The sequence below is a fragment of the Diceros bicornis genome, chromosome 23 (assembly GCF_020826845.1).
Source record: "Diceros bicornis minor isolate mBicDic1 chromosome 23, mDicBic1.mat.cur, whole genome shotgun sequence".
NCBI classification, from domain to species: Eukaryota; Metazoa; Chordata; class Mammalia; order Perissodactyla; family Rhinocerotidae; genus Diceros; species Diceros bicornis.
The window spans coordinates 10,434,186-10,450,895 of NC_080762.1; the positions used below are offsets into that span (position 1 = coordinate 10,434,186).

Consider the following 16,710-nt stretch of genomic DNA (forward strand, 5'->3'; position numbering starts at 1 on the left):
CGTATACTGTCTGCACAGAAGTGGCAGTCATCCAAGACACAGTAGAAATTGGAGTGAGAAGCTGACCTTAGGATTGATCTGCTCAAGGCTTTGATAAGCTTGTAGGGAGTCAGAAAATGGCAGTTGCAAATAAGCATAAAGCATAATTATGCTGGACGTCCTGAGCTTCAGGGAGCGGTTAAGGTTTAAAACCAGTAATGGGAAATCTTATTCTTCTGGCTCCTCTTCTCCACGCACATCCCTCTCATCCTCGGTCACTCCCCCCAGATTTCACCCTTTCCCTATTTAATCTGTGTTGTTTCAAGTCTGAATTATCCACTCCTCACTTACGTCTCTCTCAACCCCATACCTAGACTCCAACATATTACCAAACTCTTCATAAATTGAGCTCTTTCCTTGCTTTAGCTGAAATTTGAATAATTGTCTTAAAGAAAGGGTGGACTGGAGAGGAAAGCTAGTGTTTAATTAGTCAAACCTGGATCCTCTCCCCTCCTGTGAAAAATCCCACCTCATGTGTTGGCGTCTTCCAGCCTCACATTTCCCCATAGAGCTCAGAGGTGAATTTGAGCAGACTGTGGCTTGAGGACATGAGTCAACTGTCCCTTTTCAAGATCCAAACTAACTGATATGGGGGTTTTATTATGGATCTGTAAAGAAACTCTAGCCCAGGTATACAGACACTCAGATTAGCTTGTTTCCAGGCCCTGACCTCGAGATGGAAATAGCAGCAGCCCCAAAGATGGCAAGCTGTCCAGGGCACCAGTGCTTCATTAGCTCCACTAGGCACCATATCCAACTCTCAGCTCCTATTAAACCTGTGGTCAACTAAAACCTCTAAGGGTTAATTTCTCCATGCCCACAGCTATTAATTCTCTTGTTCTGTGTAGTTCGTTGTATATTCATGTAGGCCTATGCTTTCTTTTCTTATAGATTTTATCATTTTAGTACCAGCCTATCATTTCATCCAAAGCATTAGTTATTTCTTTCAGCATCATCTTATTTTTCAAATTAAGATAAGCATGCTTTCTTTAGCTTCATTTAAGCTATTCAGATGGAGTAGTAGTAAAGGATGAAGGACAAAGACTTTGGTGCACCATTATAGAACCTGCAGGTTGACATAGGTATTTTATCAATACTCTTTACATCGAGTTGTTCAGCTAGATATGGATCCAGCTAATTGTTGCCACTTCTGTAACCTTTTCATGAAAATATCTAGAGAAATCCTTTGTTAAATTCAAGATACAGTCTATGAAATTTCTTTATTACTTTAAAAATCTAAAAAGAAAACCTTCCAAACCAAAAAAATATGACAGAAATGTGTGATTTGTAAGGCAGAGCCTGATGTCTGAGAGCTGTGGTGGTTCCAAGTGCTCTCTAGTCTTCTCTGAGGGTAAAGTCTGGTCTTCTTGCTTCTACGTCAGTAGCTTAATATTAGCTTTAGAATTTTGTCAGATATAAATGTGTAACTTTGGTGTAGTTTTCAGAATCTACATTTGTTTCTCAGGGTAGGCCCTGTTATTTAGGCAAAAGACAGTATGTTTTGAAAATAAAGTAACAAAAAAAATGAGCAGTTTTGAGGAGATGATAAAACAATAGATTTTTTTTAAAAGGATGTACAACAGATGTAAGAAAATTCTTCGACTTTCTGATCCTTATATACCTGATTTTATGATTTAGAATCTGACTTGAAAGCAAGCATTTCTCTTTTTTAATTTAGGAGAAATTGTGAAGATACATGATTTTTACTGGTTATCTGAGTTTCTATTGGGCAGAAAACCAGAATTCTATATTTATCATTGGATTTATACTATAAGCGTTACATTAGGTTTCTAGTTTTAGACATCAAATAAGTTAATGGAGATAATTTAGCCCTATTTTTGCTGAGTATGCTATGCACAAGATGCTTCCTATCATCAACCAAACACATTAATAAAACATCTAATTTTTAATTGAATAGCTGACACTATGCCAATAAGTAAAAGACAGAGTTATAAACTCTAACAAAATACAACAGATTTCATTAAACAGGACTGCACATAGTGGACTGCAGCTGCGTGTATTCAAAAAAATGAAAGCAAATATGGAGCCAAAAATTAATGCTTCATATAAAATATACTTAATAGGTCTAAATTTTTCTTAGCAACAGAAAGTAGACTTGAACAGTTTTCCTTTTTGTCAATGATGCGTATTCACAATTCGAACACTGATTTACAACTTGATTGAGGAGGAGATAAGGCATCCTTGAATTGATATCAATAATATTATTTGTTTACTTTCTATTTTTATACTTTATGTATACTTTATATATTTTATTGTTGTACTTTATATTTTACATTTTTGAAAGGACTCATGCATTTTCAATTTTTTTTGTAACTCATTTATAAAGTAACATTTAAAAAGTAGAAATTAATATATTATGTATAAGTTTTGGGTAAAAATTTATGTAGGCGGTATTGCCGAAGAGTTGAGAAACTTGACCTAGGTGTTAAGGAGGGCAGGAATATAGATTGGCTGTGGATGGAAAAACCAGTAAAGGTGAAACAACAATACCAAATGCATTTTTATAGAAAAGGAGACAGTCAAATAAAAAGGCAAAAAAAAATTATCGTGCTGAGAATTATGAAATGATATGGGGATTGGAGAGAGAGTTGGAAGATGTGTTGGGGAAACAGGTTAGAATGGGAATACTGTTTAAAGTGATATTTGTCCACTATGCTTAACACAATATTTTTAGTTGCGCTTTTAGTTTTAATTACAGGTTTATTACAGGTTTGCATGATTCTCCTCCTTGTCTGTTAAGCTAGGAAATTCCTTTTTCTCCTTTGCTTTAGCAGGTTAACGTGCTCTGGTCTCATTTCTTTCTCTACAAAGCAGACCCGAGTGCATCAGACCTTGCCTCTGTGTGGGCCCTGCTTGAGTTCTCTTTCTCATCCACATGGCCTGCGTCCCACCTCTGCAATTGCTCTCCTCCCATTCTATTCTCAACACACTCAGATCTGAATTCTAGCCTCCTAACTTTTTCGAAACAAGTTCTGAAAGATGACCAGATTGGCAATCCCAGGAACACGGGGCCTTTAGATTGGTTGCTTTTGTTGTGGCTCTTGATATAATCGATATAATCACATCTTCTTCTGATCCCTACCCCAGTGTTGTTTCTGTGTTCTCACTTTCTTTGTTCTTGATTTTTTTTACCTCTCAGCTTGCCTTTCTCAGTTTCCTTCATAACTTCCTTTTCCTCTACTCACTCTTTAAATATTGCTAAGTGTATTCAATCTTTTTTCTTCTCTTTTAATGTTTTCTCCTCAGGCCCACTCACCAATGCCCTCTGACTTATTTACTCAATGATTATTCCTGAATCGGTATCTCCACATTTCATACATTTTAATCAGGGGCAGATCTATATTTCAGACTACCATGAGTTCATCTCCATTGAATGTCTCCCACATCTCAAAATCAACAAAGCACACCAGCAACCCCACTCTTGCCTGTGGTCCATTCTCTGGGTAGTGCCATGGCTTTCCTCAGAGACACCCAGGGAAACGTGAGATCCACTCGGCTCACCTGCTTCCTCCTGCTGGTCACCACGTTTTGTGGCTGCCACTCCCAAACAACCTCTGATGTCTCTCCCCTCGTCCCCTTCCCCTTTCTCTCTGTGTTAATTCAGGCTCTACTTATTTTGGAGCTGAGTAATATAATTTTATTCGCCATACTTAAAACTGCTGCTTATCTGAGCCTTCCTTTCTTCATTCTTTAAAAATTCCATCCTTTTATTGCTACCAAAGGCATCTTTGTAAGGCAAATAGAATCATTACACTGCCCTTCTTCAAACCCTTAACAGACTCATCACTGTTTTCAAGATAAAGTCCAAAGTCTCTTGCATAGCATATAAGGCCATTTGACATCTGTTCCCTGCCCGCACACCTCCCACATCTCTTCCCAGAGAACACAATTCTCCTTGGAGTTCCCCAAACAGCACATGCTCTTTTATACCAGACTCTTCTCATGGACGGTGATGCATCACCCCTCTCCTACCTTGTTTCTCTGGCAAAGAACTGCTCACACTTGAGGAATTAGCTCCGGTTAGAGGCCACTCACCCTCTCCTGACTCTGTTCCCAAGGCTGGGTTAGGGGCTCCTTCCTCTTGGCCCCCATACCACCAGGCACATATTTAGGTTAAACACACTGATAGCCTTTGGGTATCTTATGTGTTTCTTCCACTAGGAAGACTCAAAGATAAGGATTTTGTCTTGTGGATTTGTATCAGCAGTACCAAGCATGTTGTCTGGCAAACAGTAGGTATACAGTAAATACTCATGGATTAAATTGATTATTATAGGAAGATTAATTAATGAGATGTTATATGTGTGTGCATATATACATGTATTTGTATATATATATGTGTATATATTTACATATATATAAATAAAAACTTCTGTTCAGAGTGATTTGGAAATTCTGAATATTTTAAACAAGGCACATATCAAATCTGATGATGATAGGAATAATTTATGGAGCACCACCATGTGCTTGGCATGCTGTATACTTTGTTTCCTTTAATCCTCACAACTCTATACAGTCTGTAATAATATATTCCTTCTGCATAAGAGGACACTGAGGACTCAAGAACTTAAATGATTTTTCCAAGATTGCCCAGCTCGGCAGTGGTGGAGGGATTTAAATGTGAGTCCTCCTGTCTGCAAAGCCTGTGCTGTTTCTACTAATTGTCACTCAATAAGGCAACCCCAGACTTCTCTCCCAGTGTTCTCCAATGATTCTGTCTAGCTGTTCATCTTGGCTGTTTCTTCTGAAGTGTATTTGGGTTGTTTCATGATGCAGTCAAATGGGGTCTACCGATTAGGAAAGAAACAAGAGCCAGGAGTCACGGGGTTGGGGGGGACAGTCAGGGGCACTGGGGGAGGGTTTATGCATACAGAGCTAGCACTGTGCCCCCCAGGTTTGTCCTTCCTTTCCCTTCCTTTCTGTTGAGTTATATGGAATATTTGTTTTTGGCTGGATATGTGTTTTATTTTGTCATATTTAGAAGAAGCTTATAGAATGAAAAGAAAATGCTCTTTTTGAAACTTGCAATATGAATGAATTTTTGTCTTTGCTGAATTTTTGTTTGTTGAAAGAGAGGAAATGGTTAATTATCAAAGCTGAGGATGATTCTTTTAAATTTATTACAACTTGTAGTCTGGGTAAATTTGATCTACCTCCAACCTTTGCAGTATCTCACGAAAGAGACACTGGAATTTAGAACATCCTTTGTGCAGCCTGGATACCAATGGCATTTTAGTTAATCAGAAAAAGAAAGAAGGAAAAAAGATGTAAGGAAATGACTGTTATTTTCAAAAGAGAACTTTTTTTTAAAACGGAAAACTAAGTTCCCTATTTTGCTGGTATACTTTAGGCCACATGTGAGAAATACAATAAATATGTGTCATCAGCAGAAGACTGTTAGCAGATGAGATGATATCTCAGACCACATCCCAGCAGTTTTCCTCTGCCAAATACTACTGCCATTGGAAAGAGAAATAAGGATGCTTTTAAAAAACACTTATATGAGATTAAATATCCTTACATACTTATTTGACTAAATGAGAAATATTTATTATCTTACTAGCATTTAACAGGTTTCATTTGTTTTTGATCAAGATTTATGAACTGGGAAGAAGAAATAACTGAGAGTATATAAGTTTGGAATAATTTAACTGCTTATTATTATTATTTACTATAAATTGGCATAAAGATTTTTTAGAAGGTATTACAAATTACATAAGTTTCTAATGCTTTTGTTCCTTTGCATTGGACATACAATGCTTACTATGTAACGTACAAAAATTTTATCAGGGCATTGCATAAAACAAGCAGAGTGATTCCTGGGCAAGTATCTACATAATAATTCTTAAATTTACTAGGAGAACTCAAGCATTCCAGGTAATTATTTTGCACAGGAAGAGAGCCTGACCATTGCTGGAAGTTCTCTATAAATATTAATTGAATGGGATACTACACACAAGTCGGATGCATATAAGAAGCACATGAAACAGGGTCTTTTTGATTGTAATTGCAATGATTAATAACAATGAAATGTAATAATTACCATAATATTCTCTTACAATGGAAGCGTTGCATTTTCTTAGTATATTACATTGGAGATTTTAGTTTTTCATTGCAAAAAGAGGGTAATTTTCTTGTCTGCCAGTACAATAATAATTAGAGCTAAATATGAACCGGTTTCATATCTAAACTAACTGGCCAGCAACTGAACGCTTATTTTCCTAATTTCAAATAGTAGAAAACAGCAGAATTAAAATATCCCTGAGAATATTAGCCTCATTTGTACAAAGACATTATGTATAGACAGTATTACATTCTTTGGGACTTTAAAGTAAAATCAGTACATTTTTGGTTTGTATTTGGTCAATAATGGAAAGCATTTCCTAAATTTAAAAACTAAAATCCATCCTTCATTAACGGAACTAAGAAAAGTTAGTCCTCTCTCTCACCCTGCCCCATCTCAAGCCCTGCCTCCAGATGTTAGTTCGTATTTATTTTGCGATGTTTATTATGACCATCCAAGCCGTTTATGTTTTCAAGATACATTGGTCGGTTTATTTATAGAGAGACGGCTTCTTGAAGCGGAGACAATTTACTCTGGGTGTGGGTTGAAGCTACACAGCACCAGAAAGAATGGGTGTGGCTGGTTTTCTCCACCGTGTCTCTAGTATTCATTTCATTTCCTTTCATTATGAGGACTCTGTTTTTTTCTTTTCTTTTAATCCTGGAAGGTTTTACGTGATTGACGCTGTGAGAAAGACTCGAGCTCCTGGCGCTGTTACTGTGCACAGGAAACGAGAGAAACCCAAGGCGGAATGGGTGAGTGGGCCTTGGTACATTTGCTTACAAATCTGGCTCCCATCAACGGTGAAACTGGAAATTCTCCCGAGGCACGAAGATAGAGAGCAATGTGCTGTGTTTTGATAGAATCTCTAGTGCTTCTCAAACCAGGCTTAGTACTGGCCAGCGGGCAGGGGGAGGTGGGGTGCGAGGTGTTTGTGCAGTAGGGCCCCATCAGGGTTGGGGGGCCCCGCGTGCTGCAAGACGCTGTTATCCCTTTCCTTTATGTGTTGCAGAATAAAACAATATTCCACTGTAAAACCTGTATCAGAAAGCTCAACAAAGTTCTCATTTTTCCCATTGTGACGACTTCAATGTCACTTCGGTAATATTGAGTAGCGTTTTTCTCAAAAATTGTTTTGTAATATAAAACAGCAATTTTTTTTCCCCGAAAATTGTTTTTCCTTACTTCTGCTTTGCCCAGTTCCTCAGAATGTGCTTGGTCTTTCTATTGGGAAGTCCGGCCCCGAGTCTGTGGCAGTGCAGGCTGGGGACGTTGCAAAAGAGAAGCTGGGAATGTGATCTCCCGCAAACGCTGGGGAAGCGCTGGGGACAGTTTTGGGTCAGGGCTGGTGTGGTGTCTTCCGAACCACAATGCAGCACTTTGCGGTAAGATTGAGGCTTCATCTTGCAAATTAGAGTATACTATAGGGGATTCCACTTTTCATTATTTTCCTCCACTTTAGCATCATTTTTCTCTCCACACTTTAAGAAGTGATTTGGGAATGAATTTGTTTTCTGAAGTATTCTTGTCAATTCCATTTTAACTTAATGGTTGAGTGTTGTATAGTGTTTCAATTGACACCAGGAAAAGCAGGACAATATGCTACTATTTCTTTGAGGATATGAAATAATATTATACCCGGCTACTTCTCCAACTGAAATGCTACTCAAAGGTGTACTTCTTTTTTTTCAATCCTTTGAAGCACTGTTTGGATAGCAGATCAAGACCTTAGTTTTGCTAGCTAGTTCTGTAGTTCAGTCATGATTGTTTTTACAGGTAAAGACGTTTCCCTTCAAACTGATAATTAAATTACTTTATCTCTGCAAAGTTAGACTTCTGTATTTTCACATTTTCTGGGGTTTTATAAGTTATACGACTTATAAAGTCATATAACTACAAAAGCAATAGTATGTTTTCTTAGCAGTTTTACAGACTGGGAAACATTAATATTTACTAAGGATGCCAGGGTTGGTAGAGCGATTATTACAAAATAACACAAGGCTGTTAACCTCTACCTAGAGAATTGATAGAAAATTTTAGGAGAATATTTATGTAGCCTATATATATCAAAATACTAAGTCTAATTGGGTAGGTCCATTGGCCTTTCAAGGCACTGTGGCTAATTAGCTATACAATAAGGATGGCAGAATCTATAGTTTGATTATTTATTTTTTAAATGATACCTCAGTAATGGATGGCGCTATGAGCTGAATGTGTGTCCCCTCCCCGCCCCCACGCCGCCAAATTCATACATTGAAATCCTAATGCCCAATGTGATGGTATTATGAGATGGGACCTTTGGGAGATGATTAGGTCATAAGAGTGGAGCCCTCATGGGTGGGCTTAGTGCCCTTATAAAAGAGGCTCCAGAGAGATCCCTAGCCCCTTCCAGCACGTGAGGACACAGCGAGAAGGTGCCATCTGTGAACCAGACAGTGGGCCCTTGCTAGACACCAAATCTGCCAGTGCCTTGAACTTGGACTTCCGGCCTCCAGAAGTGTGGTCTATAAGCTGCCCAGTCTCTGGTATTTTGTTATAGCAGCCCAGATGGACTAAGACAGATAGGAAGTACCTCTACTGACTGGTTTTAGGTTCATTTCCCAAAGTGATTATATTAAATCTGAAACAAGTGATGCTTTTCTATAGTAATTTCTCTTTAAGTTTATTAATTTTTAATTATTCTTTGTCAATTTAGTCTTAGTTTATTTATTATCTAATTGACTGGTTGTTTTGGGGGGTGGAAAGGGTGGAGACAAGGAAACCGACACTGGCCCTTAATTTCAAATTGCTTAGGCCTGCAGGAATGTCCGTGACCAATCTATTTTGATGATTGCGGGAAAGTTAATTTTCCTAATAAATCTGGAAAATCTGGAGACTTGGAATAGCACATTCTAATGATCTCTTCCTTTCTGTAAAAAATATCATTTTGGATTTGATTGGATCATATGAAAATAGAAACTAAGCTCTATTCTCTTGACCCTTTCACATGTTGCATATTAAGCTATGCTTTAAATATTCCACAGTCAACAAGCGGAAATATTGGTTTACCACAATAATTCATTCTCCCCCACCCCACCCTAACAACTCCAACATTTAAAAGGACACTAAGATGGCAATCAACAAAGCTAGAATTCATTTGCATGAAAATGACTCACTTTCTTAAACTGACTCTGCTTGCCTATGTCTTTTTGGAATCGTAAATTATTCTCACCGCTGGTTTGGATAAAACTAAAATCTATTTTCCTGTAGCATTCAGGGTGTTCCTAAAGTGAGTCACAATTATTTTTTGCTATGGGAAAAAGATCAGTAGGAGCAAACTTAGTGATAAATAGGACCTGCTTCTAAATAGTTACCACATGAGGAAAATCCCTTGGATGTTAAAAACCAAGTGTTTCTACTTTAGATTTTCTAGTTTCCTTTGATTTTGTTCTATTAAACTACTGCTTTAAGAAGTGTAAATAATATTCTTTCCTTAGTTTTATATTAAAAGTAGAGGAACTTACTAAATTATTTCTTCAACTTATTCTTGGGTAATTTTTAGATCATTGGGTAGTTTTTTTCCTTTTCAAATTAGCCAACCAAAAAAATATCAACAAGTGAAGTACAGGACCAAAGCAGGGAGAGAGGCCAAAGCCCAGGACAATGACATTGCCACCGTGGGGAGCCCAGAGTCCCAAGGCTAGGGGCATGGCTTTTTTTTTTTTCTTTTTTGCATAATACTCTTGGGGAGAAGCAGTACATGGTTGTCACTGAGTAGCTATAAGGATGAAAGTAAGGGCCTCCATTCTTTTGGAGATCACACATTTTCTTTTTTTTTTCAAACTTTGAGACTGTCATGGCCAGATGGTTGATAGAGCTGTGGTAGAACTTCCACCTCTTGGGAGGTTGGGACCAACCAAGAGAGTGCATGGTCTGGGGAGAGAGAGCACACACAAGGTAGCATCAACTGACTCAAAAATGCCTCTGGTATAGATTCAAGATTTAGTGGTAGCTTATGTTATTGTGTTTGGGCACCACAAAATTTATAAAGTGAAGGTGCCTCCTGTCCCACATTTGATGTAGCTCCATACCAGTAGCTACAGAAAAATATGCCAGAAGGAGAGGCTGCATGCTGCATTTTCAAATACGTGGTCACCTCAGGAATTAGTACTTTTATTAACTCCTTCTTGGGAAGGATGTGGATAATTTCCTCCAAGAATCAAGTCTCCTGTGAGATCAACAGTGTAAGGAGTGGGGAAAAGAAAGACAATCTGTTGCTATAGTTAGCGATTAGTTAGCAACAATAGTAGCTTATATATTTATGGTGCTTTACAATTTCAAAGCACTTATAAATATATTGTCTTATTTCAGCTTTGATTATATAGTAGGTGCCTCTGTAAAATTTTTAATGAGTTGTTAAATTGGTTGAAAAATTCTACCTCTTGCTTAAAATCTATTTGAGATGGATATTTGAGAGACATAACTAAAATGGTAACTGATATTAACAATACAAAATCTAGTACATCAGTTAAACCTCAATTAACCAGAAAACTTTGATAATTAAAGTTATTATTCAGCTTTGTTTAAAAACTTTTCTAACATATATTTGCTAATTCTCCATTTTTAAAAGTAAAACTGAATCTTTAGTAGATAATTCAATATCTTGGATTGTCTCAACATCATTTTGAACAATATTTTTCATTGCACACAACTGAAGCGCAAGATATTTTTCAGACTGTTTATATATCAGGTTATTTTATGATCATGTAATTCTGTCTTCTGAAATTATCATGTGGCCAATTTTCCAGCTAATGGAATATTCCTACTGGTTGAGCTTCTCTTATAACTGTGTTATAGTGACTATGAATAAAAGTGTTTACTATTTTTTGCCTGCCTTCCTTCTCTCCTCCTTCCTTCCTTCCCTCCCTCCCTCCCTTCCTTCCTACATTTCTTAATTTTTTTTACCTGTTTGTGTGATGGATATGTTACTCCCTGAATTACTTGAGAGACAAGATGGGCAAGGAAAGATGTGTGACAATTAAAATATTCATATTGAATGTCTGAATTAGCTGGGAGAAAGTGAGGCATATCTGAAGGAAGTTCTTTTGGCAGTTCCAACAGTAAAGAAGATCTTTACTGTTGTTTGATTGATGTTTCTTCCTGTATCATTGCAATTCTGAACAAGGACTCGGGGAAAAGACGACAGTGTTGGCAAATATCCTGCTTACACTGGAATAGAACTGAATTGAAGTCAGTCCACAGTCACAAAGGGCTATAGCAATCCAGGACTTTCCCAAGGAGCCACACCTGCCGTCCCCCTTTTGTGTCTGAACTGTGGTCTTTTTCTGATGGCACATAATTCTCATTTCCCCTTTTCCTTTCCTATTCCTGCCGAACACACTTGCTTCCTGCCATCCACTGCCCCACCAGCCAGCCCACAGGCCCTCTGGAGCTCACACACAGACACACCCAGACACACACACACACACACACACACTCATACACACATAGTCACATTTCAGATTCAGAGTCCTATCCTGGGTTGAGGCCTCTGTGATTTGACTTCTCAGGCTTCTTCATGAGGTACTAGTTCAGATCACAGGACAATACTTCCATTATGTGTGTCATGAACATTCTTGGAACAATAGTAAATGTGATTTTAAAGGATAGGATGTAGGGGAAGCAGCATGGGTTTTGGAGTCAGCCAGAGCTGGGAGTGGCTTCCAGGCTCACTGGTTGCTGGTTGTGTGACTTTGGGTACTTCTGTGGGCCTCAATTTCCTCATTTTTAAAACAAGGATATCAATAACTCTCTCAGAGGGCTTTGGGGATTGTTACATAATGTAACTTAGTCAAAGGATAAGTGGCTAGCATAAAGGAGATACAGACAATTTTTTTGTTTTGTTTCTCTTTTTCTAACAAATCTAGAAATATAATAAAATGATAACATATCTACTAAGTTAGTGAGATGAAGTGTTATTGCTTGAAATGGGAAAAGTCTCAACTGATCCGACCACAAGCTTTATTTAATCTTATTCTTTTAGTGGAGGATGGATTTACATTGGCTTCCAGACAAACTCTCTTTGTCTTACAAGAAGTAACGCCCTGTTTGTAATAAATCAGCCTTAGAAAGAGGCCTTTTCCTGCTAATTTTCCCAGGGATAGTTGCAATTGTATTGATAAAGAGTCTAGTCATTTCCTCTGCTATTAAAATATATGCATGAGAAAGATAAAGTGTCTTTATTTATGCTTATTTATAAAAAATGCAAACTTTAAAGAATAAGTAATTTCTTAATTTTAAGAGGATCCAAGACAAAACTGGTAGTATTTACATTTTAGTTAACTATTATTCACTTCATTTCTATGATTCTCACATATATACTTATTTCTTGAAATTTTTACACATGTAAAAATATGAGGGTACACATGTACCCTCATATGGATAATATGACATATCATTAATCAAGTAAAAATGATTTATATGTGTGACTTGTGGAGTTAGTCATTAGTTTTTATTGATATTTATTTAGATGAAGACTAGTTACTACTATTTTGGGTGATGAACCTTTTAACTCTCATAATGACCTTGCAAGATAGATGTTGCCACTTCCATTTTGCAGATGAGAAATGAGGCTCTGAGGGACTACACAACCTGCCCAAGGTCACATGAGTTATGACCAGCTAAGGAACAGAACTGGGGGCTGACCCAGGCTGTCTAACTTTAGCCAGGGTGTACTTCCCACTCTCTTTGCTGTCTCCCTTTGTGGGGATCAGCCTCTATTCTTGGCATTAGCCCTACTTATATGTTCCTTTCTTCCTTCTCAATGTTATTCATTTCAATATTTTAATAATCACAATTTTTAATTTCACTTTTAATGTGAACAACTTTTAATTCAATAACATCAGAGCAGCAGAATTCAATCTGTATCCTCTAAAAGCCTCTACATTTCCACTCTGGGGAAAGCAGGGATGGGGAACAAAGAGCACTGTTGCTAATGAGGACTCGTTAGGGGCATCACTCTGTACTAACAGAGGACCCAGTGCTCCCTTGCCTGGGGCTACAGTGATCATCTCCAGCCCACCCGTTCCATGTTGCACAGAAGAAAAGAGGACCCAGACCATTTAAGTGATTTGTCAATGGTTGACGGTGAACATCTGAGACAGGAACCTGACTCTGCCCATAGAACAGAGATCCCTCCCTCAGTGATAAAGCAGAATTTGGGGACCAGAGCTGGAGTGTGGCCAGACATAGACAGATTTATGTTGCTGTACTCTCTCGATTCTCTTTGTATCAAGAATTTACCAGCCATCTGTTACCATCAACAGTTTACCAGATCTTAGAGACAGAATCAGAGCAGAAAGTTAGTGCTTTCTGTGACTAGTGCAGGAGCTTTACCAGAAGTTGATTACAAGTCTTTGCTTAAAGTTAAGTAGGCTGCTGGTTTGAAGATCATAATGATTCCATGTGTCTGAAGATCTATTATAGGTGGATTGAGAATTATAATTAAAATTGAAGTTATCTTTGTCTTCATTTACACCTAATGAATGAATATTCATGTTAGTTTTCATTTCTTTTCCCTTTGTAATGATTCTACTTTTATTTAAGTGCTGCATTATGGATTTAGGTCGTCTACTGTTGTCTGGAGGACCACAGGGTAAAAGCTTTGAGTCAAAACACATGGGATGACATGAGAGTCGTTTGCCACAGTTGTGTCCTGGTTTATTTAACCATCTTTGCAGCACTGCATGTGCAGGTATAGACCTTCCCAGTAATTGCTTACTGAAAGGATGAACACAATGATCAACACAGAAAGATACACAAAAATAATTTGGCCACTTATGCTTAACTAGATAAGATTGAGGACAAAGATGGTGTTTGAAACCATTCAAAAGTTCTAGAACATGGGAATACACTTCTGCCTAACAGATCTGTAGAAAAAGGTTTGTTTCTCCTTGGTGACATCAGTTGCAGTTGAAGATAGAATTATTTTATACATTGGGAACAAATCTAGTTAGTTGAAACACTTATCTCATGTGGACAAGGAAAGAAAACACCAGAGTAAGAAACAAGAATACATGAGTCAAAAATTTTATATGTTGGAAGAGAAGAAGAGAAGTGGAAAATGAATTAAGTCAAGCAGTTCACATGAACAGTACACTTGGTGGAGAAAGAGTGACCACAGCTAGGCAGCCAGAAGCCAAATTCCATTGCAAATTCTTCAAAAAGCAGTGGTCTTTAGAGGCTACGAAGCATGGTGGACAGAGCAGCTGTGCATCCTTCCATTACAACAGAAAGGTTAAGGCGGGTCATGAGATTCTGTGCTGCACACTCAGAGATGCCTCCTCCAGCCCTGGGCTGGCTGTGTCCTCTGTGAAACAATGGTAAGGCCTTCAGCTAGGGTGACTTTAGTCCCCAAAAGACATCCTCAGACTGAGAAAATATGGAGAAGAAAAGGCCAAATGTTCAAGATGCATGAGGAACCCACATACAAGAAAAGATGCTAACTTCTAAGCAATGAAGGGGAAACAATGACATCATTTAGGGACACCCATATGTCTATAACTAGAATTTTGTTGATTAAAATAAGAAAAAAGCTGAATAAATATCTCCTAATACTGTGTAAGTAAATCTCCATCGGCTCAGATAAAGGTGGTTTCGAAAAGCAAACACTGAGAAATGTAATATGTTCTGAATTACATAGGATACAGAAACCTCTTTCCTAATTTGTGAGTCTCTAAGAGTAACAATTTTCCAATAAAACAAACAACAAAACAAAATGAACAAAACTTTGAAAACTATCAACAAATATATTTATTGTGGTGGCTTTCCCCCTACTAGAGACACCTTGTTAGAAAGTAGTACCCCTTTTAGTTCCAGGTGGACCATTAAGCAGGTAATAAAATTGTTTTTCCCTCGTTGAGAGAGAAAGAAAACACATGACTTTGCAAATATGTTATATCCTCCTTGCTCTAGTTTTTGTTTTCTATGAAATCAGAATTTTCTTCTAATAAGTATGATTTTCTTTTTGGAAGTAAGTTACAGGTACATGTGTACAGCTTATATAACCCGAGGGGTAGCAGAGGCTGAACCACACAGTGCTGACATAGATTGGAGACCTGTTCCAGGTAGTCATAACCCTTCACAGTTTTGTAAAGCACAAAAGTCATCTCCAATTCTATGGTTTCTTCCACATTTTGCCTTTCTCCAATCCCATACAGTATACTGAACTCCGCTGTGCGCTCTCATGCTTCTTGCAGAAGGACAGGATGAGGGCAATCAAACCAATCTCAAACCAGTTGTTCCTGTGCTAATAATTCCTATGACTCCAAATGCCAGGCCCTAATGTCTGAGCACTCTCTACACCTCCTGGACAAAACAACACTGTCCTTTGAAAGATGTTTCTCTCCCCTGATCTCTTATTTGTTTTGAAGGGACACTGCATCTTTGAATTTGCAGAACTATCTTTTGCTTCTTAAAACAAGAGCTTGAAAAAGATTTTTATAGGGAAAAGATGTTGCTTCTCCAGATGTCATCATTACGTTGTTACATCATATAGCCTATTGATAATTATGTACAAAATTTCTTGTCTCTTAGCAATACACAGAAGCACGTAAGATAACCTTTCGAAAGCATCCCTTCTTTGAACTTTTGGTTCTTTGTTGTTAGCTATGCTTGTATGAAGAATATAGCAACTATTTGGAATGTTGTTTAGACTGAGCGGTAACTGACACGTTGTCCATTTGTGGTCCTAACGGCTAGAGCACCTGTCCTGGGCATCTGGTTGAGATAGCAGCATCACGAGACTACAACAATCACATGGGACCCTCTAGTGTACAGTGCTGACTGATACCGATTTCTGTGCTTTGTCTTGGATCTTCCGCTTCTTCTGCTGCTGTTTGTCTTTGTTTTCTCGCTGTTCTGGGGTTTCTCTGCTGGGTTCCAGACCTTTGTTATCAGGTATTGGTTCCTTACTCTCTTCTTTATTAAGTTTTTTTCTTTTCCTCTCCCTTCCTTTTTTTCCTGAAATGAAAGGATACGCCTTTAAAAAATACATTCAACTATGTTCTATTTGGTTATTCTAAGTTTTTAAAAATGAGTTAAATTTCTCTTAGGTTGCATACCATATGCATAGATACCAAATATCTACTACTTAAATCACTCACTCAGCTACTCTTTATTAAGCCTACACTGTATTTCAAGCAATGTAAACATGAAACACATACAAAATATAATGAAACAATTAATATAGGATAGTTCTTAACTCTAGAGGATTCTATTATTATAAATTTGGTACGTATTTTATATGATAGTTATTTATGGATATTTAACAGAAAGTTTTGAATATATTTCGTGCCATATAAAAAAATGTATTAATGTGTATATGTTATCTGGCTCCTATTAAGGTGCTATTTTATATTCGAATTTTTCCAAGTAGCAATTACATATTTGCAATCTGCCCGTACATCTGCATGCCATCGACTAGAAGAGAATTTATTTGCATAACAAATATGCAAATAATGGTTCATGAGGAAGACCAGGATAACTATACTTTATTTAACACAACTATTTGTGCATTGAAATTAATTTCCATTGCAATTTCTCTACAT

The 16,710-nt window shown here is 37.6% G+C and overlaps 1 protein-coding gene across 1 annotated transcript in view; it reads right to left on the bottom strand.

Annotated features, from left to right (window-relative positions):
- Positions 1–14,927: 14,927 nt before the first annotated feature.
- Positions 14,928–16,710, bottom strand: part of RSPO3 (R-spondin 3) — a 76,440-nt gene continuing 74,657 nt past the window's right edge. The window contains exon 5 of the mRNA XM_058566332.1: positions 14,928–16,123. Within this exon, the coding sequence (XP_058422315.1) occupies positions 15,930–16,123 (194 nt within the window). The 3' untranslated portion in view covers positions 14,928–15,929. The remainder of the gene's footprint in view (positions 16,124–16,710) is intronic.